The sequence below is a fragment of the Bison bison genome, unplaced genomic scaffold (genome assembly GCF_000754665.1).
Source record: "Bison bison bison isolate TAMUID 2011002044 unplaced genomic scaffold, Bison_UMD1.0 scf7180017864472, whole genome shotgun sequence".
NCBI lineage: Eukaryota > Metazoa > Chordata > Mammalia > Artiodactyla > Bovidae > Bison > Bison bison.
This window is the reverse complement of record NW_011495033.1, coordinates 5,873,636-5,899,509: the sequence shown is the minus strand read 5'-3', so window position 1 is coordinate 5,899,509 and position 25,874 is coordinate 5,873,636. Positions and strand designations below refer to the sequence as shown.

The window sequence follows — 25,874 nt, the reverse complement described above, 5'->3', positions numbered from 1 at the left end:
CAACTCTTAGTTTTGTTGATGTTTTTCTGTTGTTTTTCTAGTCTCTATATTGTTTGTTCCTGCTCTAATATATTATTATTTCCTCTTCTCCTAACTTAAGTCTTAGTTCTTTTTTGTTCTTTGAGATGTAAGTTGTTTTCTGATATTTTAAAAAATTTTTATTTAAATTTTTTGGAAATTGGATTAAAAAAAAAAAAAAACACAAACTTTTTTTTGGTTGCCCCACATGGTATGTGGGGTGTTCGTACCCTGACCAGGGATCGAGTCCATGTCCCCTGCATTGGAAATGAGAGGCTTTAACCACTGAACCAGCAGGAAAGTCCCTGGTATCTTTTTAGATGTATGTGTCTGTCAACTTTGCTCTTCAGTGCTTTTGCTGCATCCTATATGTTTTGGTTTTGTTTTCATTTGTATCAGGACATTTTCTAATTTTCGTTTTGATTTTGTCTTTGATCCGTTGGCTGTTCAAAAGTTTGTTAATTTCCACATATTCATGAGCTTTCTAATTTCCCTTCTGCCATTAATTTATAGTTTCATTCCGTTGTGGTCAGAAAATAAACACGGTGTAATTTCAGTCTTCCTGAATTCGGTGTGACTTATTTTGTGACCTACTGTGTGCTGTATCCTGGAGAACGTTCCTTGTATGCTTGAGAAGAATGTATAGTCTGCTTTTGGGAGGAGTGTCCGTATCATTTACGGTGTTACTCAGATCCCCTACTCCTTACTGATCTTCTGTCTGGATATTCTATCCACTATTGAAGTAGAGTATTGAAATCTTCTATTATTGTGTAACTGTTTTCCCCTTCAGTTCTGTCATTTTTTGCTGCATATATTTAAGTGCTCTGATGTTGGGTGCGTATATATTTATAATTGTTGTATCTTCCTGGTAAATGGACTTCCCTTGAGTTTGTGTGTGCAGTTTCTCAATTAGAGCCTTGCTGGCTTTTCAGGCGCTCGTAATCTCTTGCTCCCTCTGGTGCCAGTTTGTAGTACTGCACGTCCTGCAGCCTCAGGGTGCCTTCACTCCCTTGGACCCAGTGGCCCCCAGACATCCAGAGTATGCTGGCTCCCGACAAGGGAATGAGACAGATACCATTCCCTTGAGCTGGCCTGTGGAAAGATAGCACACCAGAAGGATGTCTTGCTCTTCTCCCTCCCTGCAGCACTGGCTGCAGGCTGCCACCCCTCACTTTTCTTGGCAGCATTCAGGCATCCATGCTATGCCAGTTCCTTCAGTGCACCAAATGAGACATGACAGAAACCAGTCCTCTGGGAAACCCTCCAAGGAGCTGGAATGTTGGATGTACACTCCACTCCTGTGTGTCTTTTCTGAAGGAAAAGTCAGGAGCTGGGCTGTTCTTGCCTGGTTCTGAGCTGTGGTAGCTTGGAAGAGGGGTTGACATGAGGCAAGTGAAATTACTCTTCTCACCCAGTTCAGTGCAGCTGTTCTCAGCTGTGTGCTCCTTTGGGACTTTTTAACTGAATTCTGGAACTCTCCTAAAGGTATTTTGGTCTGTATATCATTTAGAAAGTGTGTGTCCCCATGGTAGAATGAGTCCTAGGACTTAACTATGCTGTCGTATGGCTGGCGTCATTCTCCTCCTTCTTTATACTGCTGGTTTAGAAATGAAATGACTTCAGAAACCCACCCACATGTTTATTATGGACTCCATGTTTGCCACTTCACAAGGAAAGACATCTTGAGGCCACTCTGGGTATCAGTAACCACGTCTTCCCTCAAAAGCTACGTGCTGCCCCTCACTCATTTTTCTTTTTCTGTCCTTGCAAAGTCTAGCTTTCTGGAATGGAGAGAAAGATGACCCCGGTCATCGGGATGTGGGTTGACCATTATATCTAAGTACATGATGACATGTTGTTTGAGACTTAGACGCAAAAGGAAATGCTTCAACTTACTATGTATGAAGTTCTCCAGCCAGAATATGTCCATAACCATATTATCCTCTGTTTTAAAAGAGGGATAATGTCTATTTTTAAATACTTGGTAAACAGTAGTCATTACATAGACTCTCCTAATAAAAGTTTAAGTGATGATCACATTCGTTATAATAGCAAATATGACACATTTTCTATATGTCTAGAACCAGAACATAGAGCTGAAATATGCTGTCATAGCCTTAAACAGGTAACATGGACTCTGAAGTCAGAATGCCTGAGTTCGTGTCCTAGCTCCACCACTCAGCTCAGTGATCAGATCAGTTTATTTTCCCTTTTTCTTAAACCTTATTTTTTCTTTTGTGTCTGAGTTTACTCATGTATAAACTGGGTATGATAATAACAATGCCTACATCATGGATTGTTAAAAACGAACTGAATGAGAAGATTTATAGATAAGATATACAGACACAAAGTTTTCAGAACAGGACCTGGAGTTTAAGAAGTGCTAAATTATTGTTAGCTATTCTTAAGAGTAATCGTGATGAAATTGCTCTTGTTATGCTTAGCAACTAGTAGAGATCACATTAAAAAAATATTTAAAAGATTTTTCTGCCCCGTTGACAGAGTTGAAACTGTGGGACAACCAGACAGAAGAGACAGTATAGGAGTGTGTGCAGAAAAACAGAATGGATATGACTCCCTGCAGCGGGATCAAGCAGTATGCATTAGTACAAATGGTAAGTAAGGAGAAAATAACTGCCATTCTCTTTGAAATGTATAATTTACTATAATAAGATTTGAATCAGTATCACACGTTTATACCAGAAGATGAAAAAAATTTAGGTCTTAATGACATATCTATGTGACTGCTTCATACCAGGCATTATTCTATACCCTTTAAAAATACCTTATTTAATCTTTAACACCTTTTTGAAGTGAGGAGTAGCATTATATCCATTTTGTAGTTGATGAAAGGGCTTCCTAGGTGGCTCAGTGGTAAAGAATCTGCCTGACAATGCAGGAGACGCAGGTTCGATCCCTGGGTTGGGAAGATTCCCTGGAGGCGGAAATGGCAACCTACTCCAAGTATTCTTGCCTGGGAAGTTCCATGGACAGAGGAGCCTGGTGGCTACAGTCCATGGTGTCGCAAAGAGCTGGAAAGGAGCACTCCCAGCGCTGAGTGGGCACACCCAGCACACGGTAGATGAGAAAAGCCACAGAGAAGCTGGGGCTGAAGTAGCTGGCCTAAAGTCACTTAGTGTGGAGGTGATTGAGCTGAGATTTTTTGCCAGGCAGTTTACTCCTGGATTGCGTGTGCCTAAGTCATCTGAATCCAACATAGAGAAGATAAATTCAGCATAGGTTAGGGAAATGAGGAGAGTTTACATCTATAGTGTTCTTTGGTCCCTTACTTCACAGTGATCACACTTAAAAATCACTACCAAGATGTGTTAATATTTTATGGTGTGGGTCAAACAGTCGGTAGACAGGATCCTTATGTATTCCATGTGAAACAGTCCTGCTATTCCACAGGAAGTAATTTTATAATGGAGATGCCATCCACGTAGGAAACTCATGGTCTCTTTTAAAAGAGTGGAACCCTGGACCAGAAGCCTAAAACGTTATTAAAGCTTTAACTTTTCCTTCTGCCTTGGGAATGTGGGGTTAATGAACATATTTAACTGCATTATTTTTGACCAGTTGGCATTCCAAAATGTTTTCTTTAATTAGGAAATTAGCTGCATTACCAATAATCTAGCATCTTGTTTCCATTCTTAGTTGCTGCTCACATGTCAATGACTCTTTACCTTAACATTTTAGGTGCAGTTTTTGTAAATGGAAAAGAAATGACTAATCAGTTGCCCGCAGTTACTTCTGGGTCCACTGTCACATTTGACGTTGAAGCTGTGACTCTAGGATCCACCAATAATAACGAAGGCGGAAACTTCAAGCTTCGAGTGACTATTAGCTCAAATAACAGAGAAGTGGTGTTTGATTGGTTACTCGATCAGTCTTGTGGTTCTCTTTACTTTGGATGCTCATTTTTCTATCCTGGGTGGAAAGTGCTGGTGTTCTAGGTTTGCCGATGATTGGCTTTGGGTGTGCAGGGGTTTCACATAGCTTTCCTCTCAGCCCAGTTGTCATTGGTTTAAAAAATGGTTAGATTCATCTCTCAGTTAAGCCATTGGAAACAGAAATTATTTACGGGATATCTTTTGGACTATGTCAGCAATAAGAGGCATGAATATGGTAGACAAAACCGTCGCAATGCAGTCCATTTTATTTTTTAGTATAGTGTTAATTGGAATATGACATCACAATAAAAATCAAACTGGCTTTTAAAGTATGAGGAGATACAGAAAGCCCTATGAACCCTTCCACTGTACTTCTAAAGTTGGTTGTAAGAACAGAAAAATGCAACATAACATCATTTTTTATTAAGTCTCCATCTTTTAAAGATCCAAGGCCATTTAAGACTTTAGAATGAAAAGCAGCCAGGACTAGACCAGGCAGAATATGCCATAATGTACGCTGTGACGGACACTCCCTTGTGTGTTCTCCACAGGAGTGTTGCATATGCTCTTCATCTTCAGGGATTTGTAAGCAGTATTGAATTTTATCTCATGTTCAGTAATCTTTAAGTCCCAAAAGTGTGATAAGTTTTAAAAATTACTGAGCAAATGTCTACAACAGGCAAAGTGTTTTCTTTTGTTCTTTCCTTGCAGCTCCATTCCCAGTTAGGTTTGAGGGGTTTTACAGGGTAAAACTACTTACGGAAGTAGTATGCACAGCAGTGTTATTAATAGCTATATCCCATGTTTGAAATAGGCACCGGTGCGTATCCAGCCTAGTGACTCGCATGTCGCTCTTGGTGGGGTCTGAGTTGCAGTCCAGTTCATGAGTGGTCTTTTAGTGGACCAAACAAGTGTAGGCTAAATACTTGACCTATTTTTGGGGAAACAAATTTGTTTAAAATATTTATTTGAAGGACTTGGATGTAAACATGATTATCTTAACTTGCTATTTACCAGCCTAAGATCTTTTCTCTTTAATGTGAATTTTTTTTTTTTTCCATTTTTAAGAGTAGAAAAGTGGAAAAGCAAGTTTGATATTTTTGTAAGATAATTTATTGGGGGGTTCCAGTTCCCTATTAGACAATCATGACCTTTTCCCATTGCCTTTTTATATATAAGTAAGCTGTTTTTCACTTGTTTAGTGATTAAGAAGATGTGCTAGAATGTAGATGCCTCGTCCAACTATCTGAAACAAAAATAAAAAAAGTAAAAGGTATGTGTGTGTATTTTTTTTTTTCTTTCATGAGATTTAATTAATTCAGATTTAATCTTTTAAGTAGAGGGAGAAAAGTCATCTTCACTTTTAACTGTGTGTGTGTGTATATAATAGTAATAAATAAGTTATGTACACATACATAAGATGTATGTTGGCAAGACTGTTCTCCTTCCAGAGGGTCTAGGGGAGCATCCTTGGAGCTACTGGTGGCCACAGGCGTTGTAACTACAGTCTCTGTCTCTGTCTTCCCATGGCCTTCTCCCTTGGGCTTTTTTTTTTTTCCCCAACTGCCCTGTGAGGCTTGCAGGATCTTAGTTCCCCAACCAGGGATTGAACCCAGGCCCATGGCAGTGAAAACACCAAGTTCTAACCACTGGACCTCGAGGGAGTTCCCTCCTTTTGTCTCTTATAAGGACATTTGTCTTGGATTTAGTACCCACTCAAATAATCCAGGATGATCTCATCTCCAAGTCTTTATTTTACTTATAGCTGCAAAGACCCTTTTTCCAAATAAAATTGCTGCCATAGGTTCTGATGTGGACATGTCCTTTTGTGGGCCACCACCAGCCAACATGGATGATGGTGTTTGGCTGGAGTGGTTGTTGGCCATCAGTTTGTCTTACTAGGCTGCCCCTTTCCTGGTCCCTTGGCTGCAGAGAGCAGGTTTTTGTTGGGGCTTTTTTGTCTGTCGACATTTCCATGTTGCTGGTGTCTTTTGCCCCCAGGTCTGGGATACACGACGAAAACCTTAAGAATGCACAGTGTGGAGTTCCTTGAGTTTTGAGGTGCTTGGTCGTCTGTCAGTCTTCTTGTGTTTGTTTTATTATATTTTTCCCCATAGTTTTTAGTTTTCCTCAGCAGGAGTGGGAAAATTATGCTACTCCATCTTCTCGGAAGCATAAATTCTGAAGCTATATAATAGATTTTAATATCAAAACAAAAATAAAAGAGTAAGTAGGGATGAAGGGTAAATACATCTCTTCGGAGGGCTTTCCCTGTAGAGGGGAGCAGAGTAAGCATCTAGCTCCTCGGTTAAATATGGAAGATTTAGTTCAAGGAGTGAAATTTATTCAGTTATTGACAACAAACTATTGTGACAACTATTGACAGTAACGCACTCACTGAGGTATCTCTTAAACAGGTTCAGAACTTTCCACACGTGTATGAATCAACTAGTGTCAGCTCCACTCAGTGTCCTGTCTTTCTCTCTCTCGGATTATTCCTTAACCTTAGTGGAGCACTTCCTCCATTTGCTGAGAAAGGGTGCCCAAGAGGTAAATTTTTTGAGATGGAAAGCTGAAAATCTCTTTATTCAATCCTACCTTTGACTGTGACTCATAAAGAATTCTAGGTTGGTGGTCATTCCCTCTCAGAATTTGAATGCACTGCTCTGTGGTCTCCCGGGAAAACTAATGCCCTTCTGGTGCCTCTTCATTTGCATGTTGTATGTTTTTCCTCTTTGGAAAACTGTAGTATCTTCTCTTTATTCCAGCGGTCCCCTACCTTTTTGGCATCAGGGACTGGTTTCATGGAAGACAATTTTTCACCGACTGTTGGGGGCAGTGGTTTTGGGATGATTCAAGCACGTTATATTTTTTGTGCACTTTATTTCTACTATTCCACAAGCTGCACCTCAGGTCATCATGTATTAGATCCCAGAGGTTGGGGACCCCTGCTTTGTTCTGTCTTCCTAATTTGGTTTTGGTATAACACTCAGCTACGTAGCTCATTTGACAGCTGACCCTGTAGGTATATGAGTTTCTAATACCTGCTTTAAACCCACTAGATTATAAATTCCTTGAGTTTTTGTATCTTCTATAGCAAGTTATTCTCAACCCTGGCCTCACATTAGAATTTCCTGGAGAGCTTTTAAAAATAGCAGAAATTCTGATTCAATTGGTATTAGTGGAGCTCACATTTTTTACGAAATGAAATTATTATTATGAAGGCAGATTTGGGAGTAACCACTCCAAAGTAACTAAAAGTCCAGTCTCGGTGATTTTTTTTTGGTAAATCTAAATTTGTTCTCTTTGGAAGACTATCCTTTATTCTGAAATTTAAGTTTCTTGCTCTTTTTATACTGTGTCCTTCTGTAAAATTAAAGTGACAGTAGATGTCAGGTTTGCTGGGTTTGTTTGTAAATCCTGACAAAATGCCAAAAATTTTTTGAATATATATTAGAGGTCTATGAAATCCAAAAGTCTGGGATGTACTTCCTACCCAACATTTCCTGATATGTGGGTATCTGATAAGTACTTCTGAACTAAGAACAGTACTTTTCTTCTTAAAAGACAAAAACAGTATTCGGCAAAATAAAACTAATCTCTCACAAAAGACTTTCTTTCATGGAATTTATTGTTGATCAAATGAAGTGACCTTTCTGTCACTTCTATTCATTAGTCTTACCTAAGGCAGTGTTAGAAAGCTTGCAGTTCTGTAGAAAATTAAGACTTTGTTAATGTAATCTCAGAAGACTTCTCTAGGGTCTTAAAATATATAGCTTGTGGAAGAAGGAGCAAGCGTGTGATTTTTCCTCAGCCGTGGGAGCTGAGGATTGAAGTTGACAAAACTGTAAGGTTGTAGGGAAGGAAATAGTGATGTTAACCAAGAGCAGGTTACTGTCTAGATCCCGTGTTGAAGGAGGCTACTTTTTTTTTGTGAGGCCGGGGGCGGAGGGGGGGGGGGGTGGGTCTATTGCTATAGTTGTTATTTTTTAAATGTATTTTTAATTGGAGGATAATTGCTTTCCAAGTTTGTGTTGGTTTCTGCCATATATTAACGTGAATCAGCCGTGGGTATACATATGTCCCCTCTCTCTTGAATCCCTCCCTCCCACCTCCCAGCCTATTGAAGGAGGGATTTTGATCCCATTTTACAGTTGAAGAAACAAACTCAGTGTTGTCAAGTAACTGAGTTTTGGAGCTGCAAAGGCCCTGGAGTTGGCATTCAAATCTAGGCCTGTGGACTCTCAGTTCTTCTGCCACGCTCCTCTGTGTCCACACTGCCCTGTGTCCCTGGGGCACCAGTTTGAGATGAGACGTTTAGCTTACTAACCTGGCTTACTAAAACATTAACGAATGTCACCCTCTCTGGAATTCAAGATTCACGAGGACAAGAACAATGTCTGGCTTCTTCATCTTTGTATCCTCACACTTAACTAAGGCAAAGGCCATTCATTATAGGTGCCCAGGAAGTATCTAAGGAATAAATAAGGCTCCGTGAGCCTAATTAATGGCATGGCAACTGTGGTCCTTTCCCTTCAGGGCCTCACAGAAGAGCCAGCTCCCCGCTTTCCCCAAATAAGAGAAATAGGGATCATTTGGACAGAATCCACTCAGAAGAAAATCTTAGTTGAATTAGTGAATAAGGGAGTTAAGTTACATTCTAGGTCCTTGTTCTAGGTGATTCATAGGTTTGTCTCAAAATAGAAAAAGCTTTCATTCTGTGACCTGTGTAGCTTCACCGCTTCTCTGGAGTAATGAGCAGTAAGTCTAGCGAAGAGGTGCGTGGTTGTTTAGGAAAAAGAAGTGACCTTAGTTTTGATCCGTGAGAACTGGGAGAATCCTTGAAACATGAGTCTTACTCAGCTCATTCCCAGTACTTGGGATAAGTCCCGGCACATGTGTACAGATGAATGACTGAACGGCTGGAGTGGGAGTGTGCTACCAAAGAGGTAGAAGCTATTAGGGCTCTGAAAAGGGATGGAGTAGCATGGACAGAAATAGGATTCCAGGAGATGGTGTACCTGTAGGTGGCCACTGGTTAAGTTCTGCCATGTGGGTGGATAGGATGGTAGTCAGAAATGGGAAAAGACAACCGATTAAATACAGTAGTTTGGGAGATATACACCCTGTTCTCTAAAAGCAGCTTTATAATGTGATTCATCCATGTGACATTTAAGTAACAATCTTATGTTTGTCTAAGAATATACTTGAGTGAATTTTTACCTCTGTATAAAAACCACTTACACTTGTACAAATAGTACATAGAAACAGAAGGTGCTCCAGAAATTGGATGGTAGACTGTGTATGGAGAACAGGGTGCATGGTGTGTACCATGCTGTACTCTGGTACCCTACCTGGTTGGAGGGGAGATTGCATACTGAGAGGTGAAGACTGGAAAGATAGTGAATTCCAATCAGGCAGGAAAAGTATGGTTTTTATGCTGTCAACAACTCAGTTCAGTTCAGTCGCTCAGTTGTGTCCGACTTTTTGTGACCCCATGGACTGCAGCACACCGGCTTCCCTGTCCATTACCAATTCCCAGAGTTTACTCAAACCCATGTCCATCACGTTGGTGATGCCATCCAACCATTTCATCCTCTGTTGTTCCCTTCTTCTCCTGCCTTCAATCTTTCCCAGAATCAGGGTCTTTTCCAGTCAGTTCTTTGCATCAGGTGGCCAAAGTATTGGAGTTTCAGCTTCAGCATCAGTCCTTCTAGTGAATATTCAGGACTGATTTCCTTTAGGATTGACTGGTTGGATCTCCTTGCTGTCCAAGGGACTCTCAAGAGTCTTCAACACCACAGTTCAAAACCATCAATTCTTCGGCTCTCAGTTTTCTTTATAGTTCAACTCTCACATCTGTACAGGACTACTGGAAAAACCATAGCTTTGACTAGATGGACCTTTTGTCGGGAAAGTAATGTCTCTGCTTTTTAATATGCTGTCTAGTTGGTCGTAACTTTTCTTCCAAGGAGCAAGTGTCTTTTATGGCTGCAGTCACCATCTGCAGTGATTTTGGAGCCCCCCAAAATAAAGTCTGACACTGTTTCCACTGTTTCCCCATCTATTTCCCACGAAAGGATGGGACCAGATGCCATGATCTTCGTTTTCTGAATGTTGAGCTTTAAGCCAACTTTTTCACTCCCCTCTTTCACTTGCATCAAGAGGCACTTTAGTAATTCTTCGCTTTCTGCCAGTGTCATCTGCGTAGGTTATTGATATAGGTTATTGTCGTCTGAGGTTACTGATATTTCTCCTTGCAATCTTGATTCCAGCCTGTGCTTCATCCAGCCCGGCATTTTGCATGATGTACTCTGCATATAAGTTAAATAAGCAGGGTGACAGTATACAGCCTTGATGTACTCCTTTCCCCATTTGGAACCAGTCTGTTGTTCCATGTCCAGTTCTAACTGTTGCTTCTTGACCTGCATACAGATTTCTCTGGTATTCCTGTCTCTTTAAGAATTTTCCAGTTTGTTGTGATCTATACAGTCAACAACTGGGAACCATCAATGATCCATTTAATATGGTACTGGTATAGTTAATAAAACATGTATCTCTGCTTTCCTTGGAGTGACATACTATTTAGATTAACAAAAAAATAAATACAGCTTTCAGACTATTTTTTACAGCACCTGTTTGACTTAATACCAATTGACTGTGTTCCAAATCCTTGTTAACAACTTATCCATTATACCTGGTTCCCAGTGAGAAACCATCCCTCTTTTTCAGCTTTTTAAAATGTAAGAACTACGGAAAACAGGCAGTACATTTAGATTTAAAAACTGCACAGCAACAGCCTCCTTCCTATCCTTTCGCCCAGACATCTTTTCTGACAGCAGTTGCTTTTGTGTATCCATTTAGTCATATTCTTCACCCAAGCAAATATGGGCACATATTCTTTTCAAATCTTGTTAAAAATGGAAGTATTCTAGAAACTTCTCTGTACCTTTCTAATCTGCTCAACAGTGGTCAGTTTGTCAATTTACATGTGCCCCAGTTTATGTTGGATTAAATTCCTGAAGATAAAATTGTTGGGGCAAAGGTTAAATGCATTATGATTTTAATGGTAAGTACCAAATTACTCTGTAGAGGTTGTACTAGCTTATTTCCCCACCAGAAATGTCATGAGTACCCACTTCTCCATTTTTTACCCAACAGTATTATCAGCACTCTTTCATCTTTAGCAAGCTGAATCCACCTGTGTTCTTGATCTCATTCTTTCCTTTTCTGGCAATGTGTATCTTTGGTGTCCTCTGTGTCTTCCATAGTCTGCAGGCTCAACCTTCCTATCCACTCTCCCCAATCTCTGCCTGTTTCCCTCTTTCGATGGCCCTATTTCCCACGTATTCATAATAATAAATGGAAAATGAGTCGGAGAAGTTTAATAGTAAACTCCTCAAACCTGTTTTCTGTTATTTAACCCTTAAAGTTGCTGTTTTAAACTCATTTTCTGTTACAGGACGGCTTCCTTTATGAAACTCTTCTTCCCTTGGCGTTGTCACTGCTGATTAGTTCATTTCTGCACACTGAAACACCATGGTTACTTCTTGGGCACTTACTTCACAATGGGCAGAATTCTGTTATTTACTTGGGTATCTCACCTGGAGGACTCCTGCAGCATCCCTGTGCTTCTCCCTGTGGAGAGCTTCTTCCCTCCCAGATTCTTAGAGCCACAGCTCACCTATGACACAGACTGGTTTGTGTCACGTCTGTACAGTAAATCTCCAAATACTTCTTACTGCCTGAAATCCAAATGCTTAGTTAGCATGGCATATAAGGCCTTCAGTTTATGTAACAATTATCTGAACACCAATGAAGACCATGAGTCACTACTAAGGCTAGTGAGACTGACTCAGCAGTCTAATGAAAAGGAAGCAGGTGCTTAAAGAAACAGAGTGAGCTTTGGAACCAGAGGGGCGCTCAGCTCAAAGAATACACATGTGTACAGGCAAGCTATTTCTTGTAAATAAAGCAAGCACAGTGGAACTGTCAACACTTCGGTAACATTTTCCTCAATTCTTCTAAATTAATTTCAACTACTGACCTCACAGAATATAGTATTTTATTACAAAATTGTTTTATTATTTGTGTCTCACTATATGGCTTTTTGAAAGCCAACATAAATCCTTTTTCATTCAAAAGAAAATTGAAAAAACCAAAGGTGAATCAGCATTAGGGCAATTAATATTGACATTACCCTAGACTATCAATTTTAAAATATTTTTTATGTGACAGTATGACACACTAGTTGCAACTGCTATTATTAGAACCGAAAGCAGGATTTCACATTAATTTTTCTCAACTTATTTGTTCCAATGGATATATTTTTTTGGATATTTCCTATCTTAGCCAAGCCAAACTTTTTGTGCGTGTATTAACAATTCATAATATAAAAAACAAAACAGAATGCAGCTTTTATATTATTGAACTTTATGTACAAAATCATTTGATTTCAAATAAACATTTAATGTAAAAACAAACGTTCTTTTAAACTGAATTTTTTTTTTACATCTACTGTACCATTCAAATGCTTTATCATCTTACATGATTTCTTCAAAATCTCTTATCAAGGGTACATATAGAAAAGCTTTTTTTTATAAATAGAAACAAAGGGATTTTTTCAGCTTTTATTATAAGATGACATAAAAAGTTTACTCAACAGAAGTAATTTCATTACTATTTGGGGGAGGGAATCACCAACTTTTTGTGCAAACAATGCTAGCCTTCTTTTAAGCATTAAGAGCATAACTGCTTAAGAAATGACATAAGCAATAATTCTACACCTACATCTCCCCTAAAATAATCTATTTTTTTTTTTTACATATGTGCACAGCTTTAGCAAATTAAAGCCCGAGAGAAATGCTCGAAATCCACTATGCAGAGGCATAATCAGAGTTTACTGTAACTCATCATTTGGAGAGCTTACCAATCAAGGAGTCTGTAATGAAAGCTGCAGTTTCCCTCTTTCCTATTTTTTTTTAACACAAAAAAAATCAATGACTAGGAACTTAATACTGGATGACAAATCACATCCACACTATCAGTTAAATAGCCTCACAGTTAAACACATCTTAAAGACCAATCAAATCAGTATTTACATTTTATAAATTTCTGAAGACACCATTAGAAAGCTTATATATCCCTTCATTAAACAAAATAGGGAACTGCATCTGATGGTGGTGGAATGAAATTAAAAAAATTAAAAATACCTGTATTTACAGCAGCATTGATCCTTTATAAATAAAGAATATGAAAATGCAATTATCTTTAAGGATAATAAAAAATTGAGGTGATGTTACTCAACCACAGTGCTTGGAGTTGGACTAAAAATCTATTGGTGCTTGTTAATGTGCCAGTAGTGAAACCACTTTCTGTTGGAGAAAATCCAACTGTAAATATGTGCATGAGACACATATAACACAGGGCAAAACTGCTCACAACGATTCAAGTCAGCTTATCTGCATTGGATATTCTAATCATGAAATACATTACGAAGACATCCTTGCAAAGAAAAAAAAATGTTACATCATTTTCTGGTTCATTTTTATAGAACATTTCCTCCCTCAAAAGTGGCATCTTAAAAATCTTAAACTCGTTCTTCCCTTGGTTTACAATCCTAATGAACAGATGTGAACAGCTGAATCTTCCATGTGATTACCTAATTGGGAAAGAAGAAAAAAAAACAGCAAAATGTTCAAGTTTAAAAAAATATACTGGGTGAGCAATGCACTAAAATTGTCCACATAAAAACAAATGGATGGTCAGTGACCTTAGAAGCCAACACTGACATTTCACTGACAATGTGAAAAATTAACATGTTCTCAAACAGGCCTAAGATGAAGAAGTGCTATTTTTAAATTGTAAAATGAACTCACATAATGTAAAATACCTTATGTTGTACTTTTGCATTCCAAATTGATAAATGATTTCAAAGTCAAGGATTAAGGTCTGATTGCAAACAGTACTGCAACATAATTTCACAAAAATATTCAGTTTCTAAAAAAAGGAATCACATTCTAATTTCCCCTCCCCAAGAAAATGTCTCACAATTACAAAGTAGAAAAACAGCCAGTCACAAATGCCAAAAAAAAAAAAACCCCAACACATTATAAATATGAAATAATTTCTAGATTATCAATTCAGTATATTTCATAAGACAATTGTTGAAGTTAAAAATACTTTAAGGTATTGCTTTTCATGCTTGAACTTGAGAATATTTTAATGACATCAAAAAAACTGATATGCGGGTAATGCTGCATACTGAAGTGAAGTAGAACCCTGATTAAAAATATCCTTGTTGAAATCATTTACTTCATCTGACAGTGCCTGTTTGGAACCTATGATTAAAAACAAAAACAGAACCCTTCCTAGAGGCTGAATTCCCTAGAATGAAATTTCAGTGTTTGTCCATAATGTGGGGGTTAAGCCTTTTCAGAGTTTTTGTTTTTTGCTCTGTTTTGAAACCCCTGAGACACCATCTGTTTCCAAAGCTTTCTCTTTTGAGTTAATTTCACTAAATCCATTTGCTGTCCCATTTTGTTCTTCAGTGACTTCTTCATTTGCAGGGGAAGCAGATTCTCCTTTTTCTAATTTTTGTTGCATTTCACGGAGCTTGGTAACAGCTTTATCTATTGACATTATGCTAATAAGATTAAAGTCATGCATGCTGACTAGATGAAGCATGAAGTTTCGACATAAATTCTTCTTAATTATTTTCTGTCCATAGTTTTCTACAAACAGCATACAGGCATGATTCATTTGATTGTCAGCAATAAACCTATTTAATAAAAACACAAACACATCAACAACAATACAAAGTATTTCTGTAAAAGGCCACAATGATAACTATTACAAGATAATAAGACTATACCTAGGTAAGTGATGATTTAACTAGTAAAACTATAGTGAATCTGAGATTCGATCACCTGAATAAACTTACCATGTTAGAAATTTAAAGAGGTTTAATTTAACCAGAGCTTAAACAGATGTCATTTCTGTTTTTCCTAATGAAATTAGGAAGTTAGCAGTTAAAAGTGTAAAATATTTTCTCTTGCCACTCCACTTTCATTAACTGTGTAACACTATTCTCTCAGTTTCCTATTTCACAAGCAGTGTTTCTACACACTTTCAGTTAATGGTAAACTTTTGAAAAAATGAACATGTCACAACAATTGTGGTATAGTATGACTGTTTTGGTGGAAGACAAGGAATAAAATTTGAGAGAACCAAATTAAACCAAATAGGAGATGGATGTTCAATTACCCACTGAGACTCAAAACAATCTGTAAAATGTAAAAGCCTGATTACAGATCTGAAAAAATACAAATAGTTTACCAACTACCTGCCACTTTGTAATGCCAGTTTATAGTGAACCTAGTAGTTCTTATGCTGACAGATTTGGATCAGGAATTAAAATATAACTCAATTAAGTAATTTGACTAAAATTCTATCTTGAAACTGGCATATCAGGACAAAAGGAGAAAGAGATTTCAGCCAAGCCTCCACATACATATTTACTCATAACTGAGTTTTAATGACTAGACCAGGGATGAAGCAAACATTTTCTGTAAAAGGCTAAACAGTAAGTATTTTAGGCTTTGCAAGCCATATGTGGGCTTTCCAGATGGTGCTAGTGGTAAATAAAGACCTCCTGCCAACGCAGGAGACGTAAGAGACGCGAGTTTGATCCTTAGGTTGGAAAGATCCCCTGGAGGAGGACATGGCAACCCACACCAGTATTCTTGCCTGGAGAATCCCATGGACAGAGGAGCCTGGTGGGCTACAGTCCATAGAGTCACAAAGAGTTGGACACGACTGAAACGAATTAGCAAGCCATATGTAATCTCTATTGTCTTCCTCTTTAATTTTTTTTACAACCCACTAAAAATGTGAAGACTATTCTTAGCTCAAGGCAGTTTACAAAAAAAAAAAGGCTATAAGCGATGCACCCAGTCATCTGAACTAGAACTTAAAACACTTACGTCCTCCATTCCCCAAGAATAAAGAAAATAAAACGCCTCTTCCCATTTCATTTAACCTTTAAAGGAAAAAACCTTAGATCCATGTGCTATAAAAGAAAGCCTTATTTGAGGGTCTAATACTAACGAAGGTAGAGAAGAATCTATGTACTGACAGGTAAATAGTTCACATAGGGAAGCAGATGTACAGGAAAAACAATGCTACAGCCCCAAAGGCACGAGAAATTAGGATTGTTCTACCCTCAGCTTTATGAAATGGTAGTAAGAAATGCTGACTGTTTATATTTTACTCTGAATAATAAAGCAGTTAAAAATTTTGTTAATAATTGTGTTAGTGGTTTTCAGGATTTCCAGGTGTGTAGCACACGGTGTATTATTTATGTATTCCCTAGCAATAAAAGGAATAAAAGCTGGGTTATTAAAAAAACATTAACTAAAAACCTGCTGTTAGATGGAGCTAGCACCTTACTTAAAACATTCTTTGAAGGTAACCATATTTTTCTAATACCTGAATTAGGATATTTAGGACAAATTATACCTAAATTTTAAGTAAGATCCTAACACAGATTTACAGAATGTGAAGCAACAAAAAGAACATGAAGGAAATGGAATATTTAAATCTAGAAACACCCTACCCATGCTTCATGACATGGAGATTCCATAGTTTCATCACTTCTTTCTCTCCTTCATTAACATCAGAAAATTCCTCAATTTGCTTTTAGAAAAAAAGAGGGGAAAAAAATTTATTAGATGCAGAATAAATATAATTGGTATTTCTAAGAAAAAATTGTGAGAATGTTAAAAACAGAATTTTTTGTAACTAAAAATACCACAACTTATTTATATAGCAAAGCAGATGTTTCCAACATCCATTTAAGTGGTAATTTTAAAAGGGAAATCCTTACTATGAAAATAGTTGCCTTTAAATAAAATGAAAACACACAAAATCACAAGAAGAAAACCCGTATTTCCTTTAGTTGGTAACTATTAAAATGACACAATTACAAAAATTGTAGATTCCTGAATTCCTTAATTTAGAAAAATGCTCCTTAACATTAAATCAAAAATTTAATTCATATTAAAGTTATTAGTTTTCAAACAAAATCATTTCATCATAAAATTGTAAAATCATTGTCGATAACGATAACGATGATGATGGTAAGAGCAACAGAACAGTAATAATTACAGTAATGGTTTTTTCTCTTAGCCATTCGGGGTCTTTTTCATCTTCACTATCTACTTCCATTTCTTGTGGACGGAGAGGTAAACAAGTATCACTATGGAAATAGAGGCGGTTGTGTCCACTACTGTATGTTCGCTGCTGTTCCACTTCTCCATCTTCGGATTCAAGAAATTCAGACATACTTGCTTTTGTTCTTTTTGGCCTAATGAAAAGAAATCTTGATGTAATATTAAGTAACACAGAGAGGGCTCACACTACTCAGAGTACATTCCTTTCTTACAGAGGTTTCCACCTAGGCATGCACACAGAAACTTCTACTGGGAGACACTTCAATCTCCCTATAACCACTACAGCAGTAGCCACATTAACACAGGAAAAAGCTGTGAGGAGGAAGTGAGAAAACTGCTGTAGAAACAGGAGCCAGGGAGAGTTATAAAGCAGTATGCGACCCCAGAGACTTATTTAATACTGAAATAAGAACTGCCACCTAAACAGTAGTTTTGAATGGCTTCCCTTATTCCTCAAACATCAATAAAGTCAGAAAATAAACTTTTGCCACATGCCCTTTTTACCTACCTGCACACAAGAATGTGTGTGATAGGTGTTCTCTTTACTGGTCCATTGCGACTAAAAGCAAATCCGGGCTGGCGATGAATATCCTGAGGATTTCCTGCATAGGAGCCATCATAACACTCGTTGATAGAAACATCTATCCTAGCACCTTTTGGATGATACTGTAACAAAAATGGCAAGGTGATCAGAAAAATAAAATATTAATTATCCTATCTTAAATACCTATTCCTCCAACTTAATTAAAACGTACTTGTGGGTTCTTAAATGTTTTGAAAACTAAAATAAGCCAGGCATACCAGCATGGTGAACAGGGGGCCAGAAGATCTGGAGTCAAAAAGATCCATGTTAAAATCCTGGCTGTGCCATTTATTGGCTTGGTAACGGTACAAATTATTTCTTGTCTGAGCAAGGATAAGGAAATTACCACTTAATTCAAAGAGCTGGGGTGAGGATTATGTGAGTCATTAGAGGTGCACCGTGCAAATATACACAAACACTGAGTCATTCACCGTAATTCATCCATAAACAATCCATTCAACGTGGAAACTTTGGCATCCTGCACAAAGTACAATTTCTGAAAGCCAAATTTTATCATAATGTATAATAGTAAGAAAAAATGAAAAACTACTTACAACATAATTGAAGATAAATCTGCTATGGCAAAGTTTAAGATGTTTAAGTAAGCTATAAAGTTTGCGGCAGTTCAGGGTGCACCAAGGGCAATGTAGGTCATCTCTTGCTTCAGTTTGTTGTCTCGTATTGTTGTTATAAAGGAACTTTAAAGATAACAAAAGACAAAAAGAACAGCAAATCTCCAACTTACATATCTCAAGATATTTTGTTTCAATATCAACTTTAAACATAGTTAAAATAATATAAAAGGAAAATCAAGTCAGAGGCATTCTATTTATTTATGTCAGAATATTTCAGATAGAACGTGCAAAACAAAAGTATCTCATGATTACTTAAAAGAAGGGTCAGCTATGTTTACCTGATAAAATATTCTTAATTTTTGTCGGTTTTCATTTGAAGTATCTTTTTCTTTTCTTGTTTGCAGATCTGTAGTCAATGATTCTTTAACAGCTGAAAACATACACTTTAATGAAAATACTTGCTTCTAAAAAGTGAAATATCATCTGTTGTGAACATAATTAAACAATAAAGGTTTCACAAAATTCTTCTTGTGGCATTGAATACAATGTTTTCACCCTCAAGTGATTTCAGGGGAACAATCCCTTTATCAGCAACCTAACCAGATACTAAGGTCTTTACTGGTAGGTCCATTCTTTTTTCCCCTTTAAAATGTCCTAAAATATTAGGACACCTATCATGTTCTAAAACATTTAAAAAATAACCCCAAGTATTATACGTAGTCACTGTAATGCTTTAAGCACTTTGAGGTCAAAGTAAGGTTTTGCTTGGTCTCTGTATTTCCAGTGCACAACAGTGAGCAGACATCCACTCAATATTGGTTTAACAAATTAAATGAAAATGATTGTAATAATATCATTCCAAATCCAAAACATCATCATTAACAATTTTGGTGTATTATTTTACTGACTTAAAAATGAAAATTTGTATTTCTCCTGACATAAGTAATCATTTCCTATGTAAAACTTTGTAAAAATCTTTTCTACTCAGTTTCCTGAAAACTCTTTTACTAGTATTTGGCCACAGAACACTTTGAGAAGTGCCCAGACTACAATTTCCTTGGGAAATCTTTCCCCTGACAGGGGTCATTTCTTACATCTCCTAAAACTGACTCTAACTACAGTTGACTTGCACACAGCTAATGGATGGACTTGAGTGGTATATGTCAAAGACAGCTCCCTTCTGCCTTCTTAAACAGTCTTAGATAAAACACATGGATACCCTCAGGTCAAGGACAGTGTTCTTATCAGGCAGATAAAAAATGAAAGAATACTGCAACATGGGCCTTAACCCAACAGAGCTAACTGCTACAATTTGTAAATGTTTCTCCTCTTAAAAATTTACTACAAAATTTAACCTGATAAAATTCAGGTTATAATAATCCTCTTCCAGCCCCCAAATTGTTCAAATATTCTTAAATGGTTAAGTCAGTTCCATAATATAAACAAATTTTTATGTAAATTTGAAAAAGCACATTGTTCCAAAGCCCTTTATAGCTGCAATTCAAAACTACAAAGCTCTGAAAACCAATCATTTTCTCATGAGTTTGGGACAAATTTATTTAATGGAAAAACTTATCCTAAATTGACATATAGCTATCTATAGACTATGACAAAGCCTTTGACTGTGTGGATCACAATAAACTGTGGAAAATTCTGAAAGAGATGGGAATACCAGACCACCTGACCTGCCTCTTGAGAAACCTATATGCAGGTCAGGAAGCAAGTTTATAACTGGACATGAACAACAGACTGGTTCCAAATAGGAAAAGGAGTACGTCAAGGCTGTGTATTGTCACCTTACTTAACTTCTATGCACAGTACATCATGAGAAACGCTGGGCTGGAAGAAGCACAAGCTGGAATCAAGATTGCCAGGAGAAATATCAATAACCTCAGATAGGTAGATGACACCACCCTTATGGCAGAAAGTGACGAGGAACTAAAAAGCCTTTTGATGAAAGTGAAAGTGGAGAGTGAAAAAGTTGGCTTAGAGCTCAACATTCAGAAAATGAAGATCATGGCATCTGGTCCCATCACTTCATGGGAAACAGATGGGGAAACAGTGTCAGACTTTATTTTTTGGAGCTCCAAAATCACTGCAGATGGTGACTGCAGCCATGAAATTAAAAGACGCTTACTCCTTGGAAGGAAAGCTATGATCAACCTAGATAGCATATTCAAAAGCAGAGACGTTACTTTGCCAACAAAGGTCCGTCTAGTCAAGGCCATGATGTGAGAGTTGGACTGTGAAGAAAGCTGAGCGCCGAAGAATTGATGCTTTTGAACTGTGGTGTTGGAGAAGACTCTTGAGAGTCCCTTGGACTGCAAGGAGATCCAACCAGTCCCTTCTAAAGGAGATCAGTCCTGGGTGTTCTTTGGAAGGAATGATGCTAAAGCTGAAACTCCAATCCTTTGGCCACCTCATGCGAAGAGCTGACTCATTGGAAAAGACTCTGATGCTGGGAGGGATTGGGGGCAGGAGGAAAAGGGGATGACAGAGGATGAGATGGCTAGATGGCATCACCGACTCAATGGACATGAGTTTGGGTGAACTCTGGGAGTTGGTGACGGACAGGGAGGCCTGGCGTGCTGCAATTCATAGGGTCGCAGAGTCGGACACGACTGAGTGACTGAACTGAGACCTCATTTGAAGATATTATGTAATATATGGCATATATAATATATATTATACCATGATTCTAAAATTAAAAAATCTCCAAAATTCCCACATACATCTAGTGAATAAAGTACTGTTGATCAGCACTTCATCACAAAACTTTAGGAGAATCGTAATTTACTCATAATGTGTCTAGTAAGTCAAATAATATTTCCGAAGATTACTGGAGCAAAAGACAAATTAATCTAAAACCTAAGTCCTAACTCTGCAAAGCATTATTTTGACAGCAAAGTTTTCATACCAATAGTTTGAGTAGGTTTTACTGAACCAGGCTTATTTTCTTGATGAAGACTCTCTGAATTTCTAGTGGCAAGAGGTTTGGCTATAGGAGCTGTAGATTTATCATTGGTCTCTCCTGTCCAACGAAGAGTGAACTGCAATGTAGGTCCCTGAGAAAATGTTTCAAATGGAGGCAGTCTCTAAAAAAGAAAAAACATGACAACAGTGAAGATCCCAAAAACTGAATTGAAAGAAATTGTAGGAGTAAAAAAAAAATACTTATTATGACATATTAATGTAGAACTGACTTCAATCAACAGATTTTTCCTTTAAAAACCCCCAAATGCCTACATGGATAGCCAGGAAAATAAAGTAAATGTATGGCGCAGTAAAGACTGTATATAGTACTAGAGGGCTCAGACTGGCAATTGCTACACTGGTTCCCCATACAAACACTGGCCCAATACAGCCAGATTTTCAGACTTTTTTTTTAAGTTCATATGAAAAATACTCCCATTTTTATTTGCTGGTAACTAACAAATTAAAAAAAAAAAAACTATGGTACCCAAAGCCTGCCAGTTTGCAACTTCTCTAAAGATGACCAATTACTTCTGACTGAATTGAATGGTTTTAGCAATGAATAATTTTTGATTTCTCAGCTTCACAACGACTGCCCTTGGTTCTCACTCTGAATTTTAGGACACTGAGGCTTTCCTCCTCCACTTTTAATCACTTACAAAACCACTCTTCCCTTGGTCTCCTTAATTAGTTCCTAGTCAACATTTAGCCACAAGCCCCAATCTCTCACCCATCCTCAAGGATTTACCTATTAGATTATTCCCAAATTGCTTCTCCCTTCTTTACACTTAGAGCTCTAAACATTGTCACTTGGATATCCAGGTCATCCTGAACTAAAATATGTTTAGACATGAATCTATTATCTTTTCCTCTCAAGTACACTTATTTTTGTCCCAAGCATTATCATTCTACTAGTGGCCCTAAAGGAGAAGGAAATGGCAACCCACTCCAGTGTTCTTGCCTGGAGAATCCCAGGGACAGGGGAGCCTGGTGGGCTGCCGTCTATGGGGTCGCACAGAGTCGGACACGACTGAAGCAACTTAGCAGCAGCAGCAGTAACCCTAAACTAAAAATTTCACAATTACATTTGAAACCTATTCTTGCTATTCTCATATAATTACCATGTACAGATTCTTACTACAGTATCTTATTACTAGAGAGCAGTATCTCAGCTGCTCTGCTTCTAATTTTTACTTCTCAATCCATATTCAGGAGACCAAGTAATTTCTGTCAAAGATGCTTTCATGTTATTCCTTTTTATAGAAATCTTCAATGATTTCCTATTTTACTGCCACACAAGTCTAACCTCCTTCTACATCTTTATTACAAATAATCCTTTAAAACTATAATTTTAGACTGTAGTGACGTGAAAGGGTAATCATATAAACCAATTCTGACAGAGTGAGTCCGTATCTAGGAATTTATCTTGTAAAAATACTTGCAATGCAAAAAGATACATGTACAAGTGAGTACAAGTATACTCACAACATTTGTTAAAATGTAAAAAAAATTAAAATAAATTATCAACTTAAGTGACATTAGTTTAGCAACTTATGGGACATTTACTTAAAAGAATAACATAGAACTGTCAAAAAGAAGCAAATCTATATGACCTGACTTAAAAGGATACCTCAATTTCTTGGGAAAACCCCCAAGCTCATGTATCAGTTCAATTCAGTTGCTCAGTCGTGTCCGACTCTTTGCAACCCCATGGACTGCAGCATGTGTATAAAGTCTTATAATGAGTATAAACTCATATATAATAATTCTATTTTCTCATGAAGAAATTTAAACTTTAAAAAAGAAATTTAATATTGTCTCAATTTCTTGGAAAAACCTCAAAACTCATACACAATAATCCTATTTTCTCAAGGATAAATTTAGACTTTAAAAAATTTAAAACATAAAAGTAACAAATACCTGCAGAAAATTCAAGCACTATAGATACATATAAATAAGTTATTTAAAATCCCATCACCTGAAGGTAACCACTATTATGCTTAATTTTAGAAAAGGTGGTTGTGTTATTATGTAAAAATTGAGTATCATGGAAATCTTGTCAAAATATTACCCTTTTTAATGGCTATCATTCTAAGAGTTAAGGTGTTTCCAATTTTTCACTATTTAAAAATTTCAGGCAAGACTTGTTACCTAGATCTTTTCAGTTATCTAGGTACTACCTTGTGACAAAATTGTAAAATATAAACTGTTATATCAAATTGTTAATGACTATATACACAATTAAAACTTTCATTTATATTGTCAGTCTCCCCTCCAGTAAAGTTATATCAACTTATTCTTAACTTAAAGCATTCTTTAAGAATATATGTCCCCACATCTCCAACTAGAAACTGTCAACTTCTTTTAACTGTTGTCAAACTAGTAATCAAAAGCTAGTAATCTCTGATTTTGTTTGCATGTCTCTGAATACTAGTAAAGTTGAGTATCTTTTTAAAAAGTTTACTAGCAAAACTAATAAAGTTTAAAAATAAAATAAAATTAAAAAAATCAAAAAATAAAAATAAAAAATAAAGTTTACTAGTCATCTGTATCTGTTGAGCTGTCAGACTGTTCTTTATCCATGTCTCCTAATTAGACTGCTTTTTATTAATTGCATATTCATATTAGCCTTTTGTATGTTACAAATATTTGCCCCAGTCCATCATTTGGTTTTAACTTTAGATTTTTAAAGTATAGAAACGACTCGTTTTAATTAGTCGTTTTTATGATTTCTAGCTTTTGTATCATACCTAGAAGGGCTTTTCTCATAGCAAGATTATATTAATATTCATCTGTCTTTTTTCTGAAGCTATGCAGTGTTAATTTTTACATTTACATTTATGAGCCTTCTGGAATTTATTAGGTCTAAATTTATTTCCAGATGGCTAGAGAGTAATTCTGTCACATAGATAATAAACGGTTTATCTTTCCCACACAGATCTAACACCAATTTTATCACAGGTTAAACTCAAAACTATTTCAGCACTATGCTTCAGTGATGTGCTTGTCTATTCCTATACTTGCACCATAAATTTAAGTTATTTTATTGTTATCTGGAAAGTAAAGGTTCTCAAAAAACTTTCCCATGATTTTCCGTAGTACTATTACACACTGTTTTAGGTTAACTTTAGACTAATTTTAAGGCTTAAGGAAAAAAAAATCCTTTCAGGATTTTGCTTGTGCTGCTACACTGATCTAATATATTTAGAAACAAATGACACTGGTTCTATTGTCTGCCTATCCAAGAAATGTATGTATGCCTATTTTTAAGTCTCTTAAAAGTTATTTTAAGCCTGTTTCATCTAAGATTTAAAGATTTCCTGATAAGTTTATTATTGGTCAGATGTTACCTGCTGTTACTATGAATGGATTTAAAATATCAGTCAACATTTATTGAGCACTTATTTTATGCCAGGCACGGTGCTAAGCATCTTTCATTAATTATTTCATTTAATCCATCAATTCTATGCCTTGCTTAACAGATGAGAAAACTGAGACACAAGGATTAAGTAACTTGCCAGATGCCACATAACTACAAGTGGAGATTTGAACCTGGTGGTCTGGCTCCAAGGATGATGCCTTCCATTAAATACTCTGACTAGATAATTTTGATTTGTGTTTTTCAAGGTATTAAAAAAAAGGACTCTTCCTTCCAATATGAATTCCTTTCAACATGAATTTCCATTCGGGGAAGAAAACATCAATCAGAAATGGGAGTTTGTAACTATAACGTGCTCAGTCTTCTGAGTAGTCCATACCTTCCCATCAAGAATAGTCTCCCATGTTGCTCTTTTCTTGCTTATTGGACATTCTTCCATTTCCTGCATGGCTACTTCATATTCCCCATCTAAAAGCTGTAAGCGCCTGTTAGACAAACACATACACTTTAAAGTAACCTGAGTATTATTGTAAGTACACAAATTCTACATCTTTAGATTTATATTCAAAAGCAATTATTAAATTTATAAACTAGCTTACATTCCCAACAAGATTTAAAAATATACCTACACTCCATTCCTGGCCAAAAATTTTTTTAAATGATTTGTACTAATAACTATTACTAGAGAATTACTTCATTACTGTAGCTACTCAGATATAACTTAAAACATTTAAAGTATAATATGCTTACGGTCTTAAAACTTAGTAAGTTTTAAATATTAAGTATAAAGCATGTGTGCAGGCTTTATACTTTTAGAAATGAAATAACAACAGTGTTTTAATACTTGCCTTAGGGAGCCACTAAGAATTACGTCTGCTATCTTTAATTATTGTAAATACTTGAACTAGAATTCTTGACTCAGCAAACTGATGATTATAATGACAAATCAGATAATTATAAGACCCTAAGGGGGCACCTGGCACATATAGGTGCTCAATAAACATTTCACAGGTGAATGAATATGTGGAATACTGGTTGAATCAAAGAATCAATTAAATTAAACCCATACTCACAGTACAGTTTTAATGTGTGTGTACATATTTGTGTGTGTATATATAGTTTTTTATTTTTTCCATACCATTAAACACTGGTAACACTACTAACCTAAATACCATTCTCCAACCATATCCAATAGTTAACTATATATCAAGAATCTGGCAT

At 36.7% G+C, this 25,874-nt stretch overlaps 2 protein-coding genes across 2 annotated transcripts in view; one reads left to right on the top strand and one right to left on the bottom strand.

Moving 5' to 3' along the window:
• Positions 1–5,187, top strand: part of CRLF3 (cytokine receptor-like factor 3) — a 52,425-nt gene extending 47,238 nt beyond the window's left edge. The window contains exons 9-10 of the mRNA XM_010861698.1: positions 2,521–2,633; positions 3,718–5,187. Of these exons, the coding sequence (XP_010860000.1) occupies positions 2,521–2,633; positions 3,718–3,974 (370 nt within the window). The 3' untranslated portion in view covers positions 3,975–5,187. The remainder of the gene's footprint in view (positions 1–2,520; positions 2,634–3,717) is intronic.
• Positions 5,188–12,120: 6,933 nt separating this feature from the next.
• SUZ12 (SUZ12 polycomb repressive complex 2 subunit) overlaps positions 12,121–25,874 on the bottom strand; it is a 65,158-nt gene continuing 51,404 nt past the window's right edge. Inside the window, exons 12-19 of the mRNA XM_010861697.1 lie at positions 25,033–25,138; positions 21,219–21,396; positions 18,640–18,731; positions 18,281–18,424; positions 17,652–17,809; positions 17,079–17,277; positions 16,528–16,607; positions 12,121–14,691 (exon numbers count right to left, since the gene is read on the bottom strand). Coding sequence (XP_010859999.1) covers positions 14,346–14,691; positions 16,528–16,607; positions 17,079–17,277; positions 17,652–17,809; positions 18,281–18,424; positions 18,640–18,731; positions 21,219–21,396; positions 25,033–25,138 — 1,303 coding nt within the window. The 3' untranslated portion in view covers positions 12,121–14,345. The remainder of the gene's footprint in view (positions 14,692–16,527; positions 16,608–17,078; positions 17,278–17,651; positions 17,810–18,280; positions 18,425–18,639; positions 18,732–21,218; positions 21,397–25,032; positions 25,139–25,874) is intronic.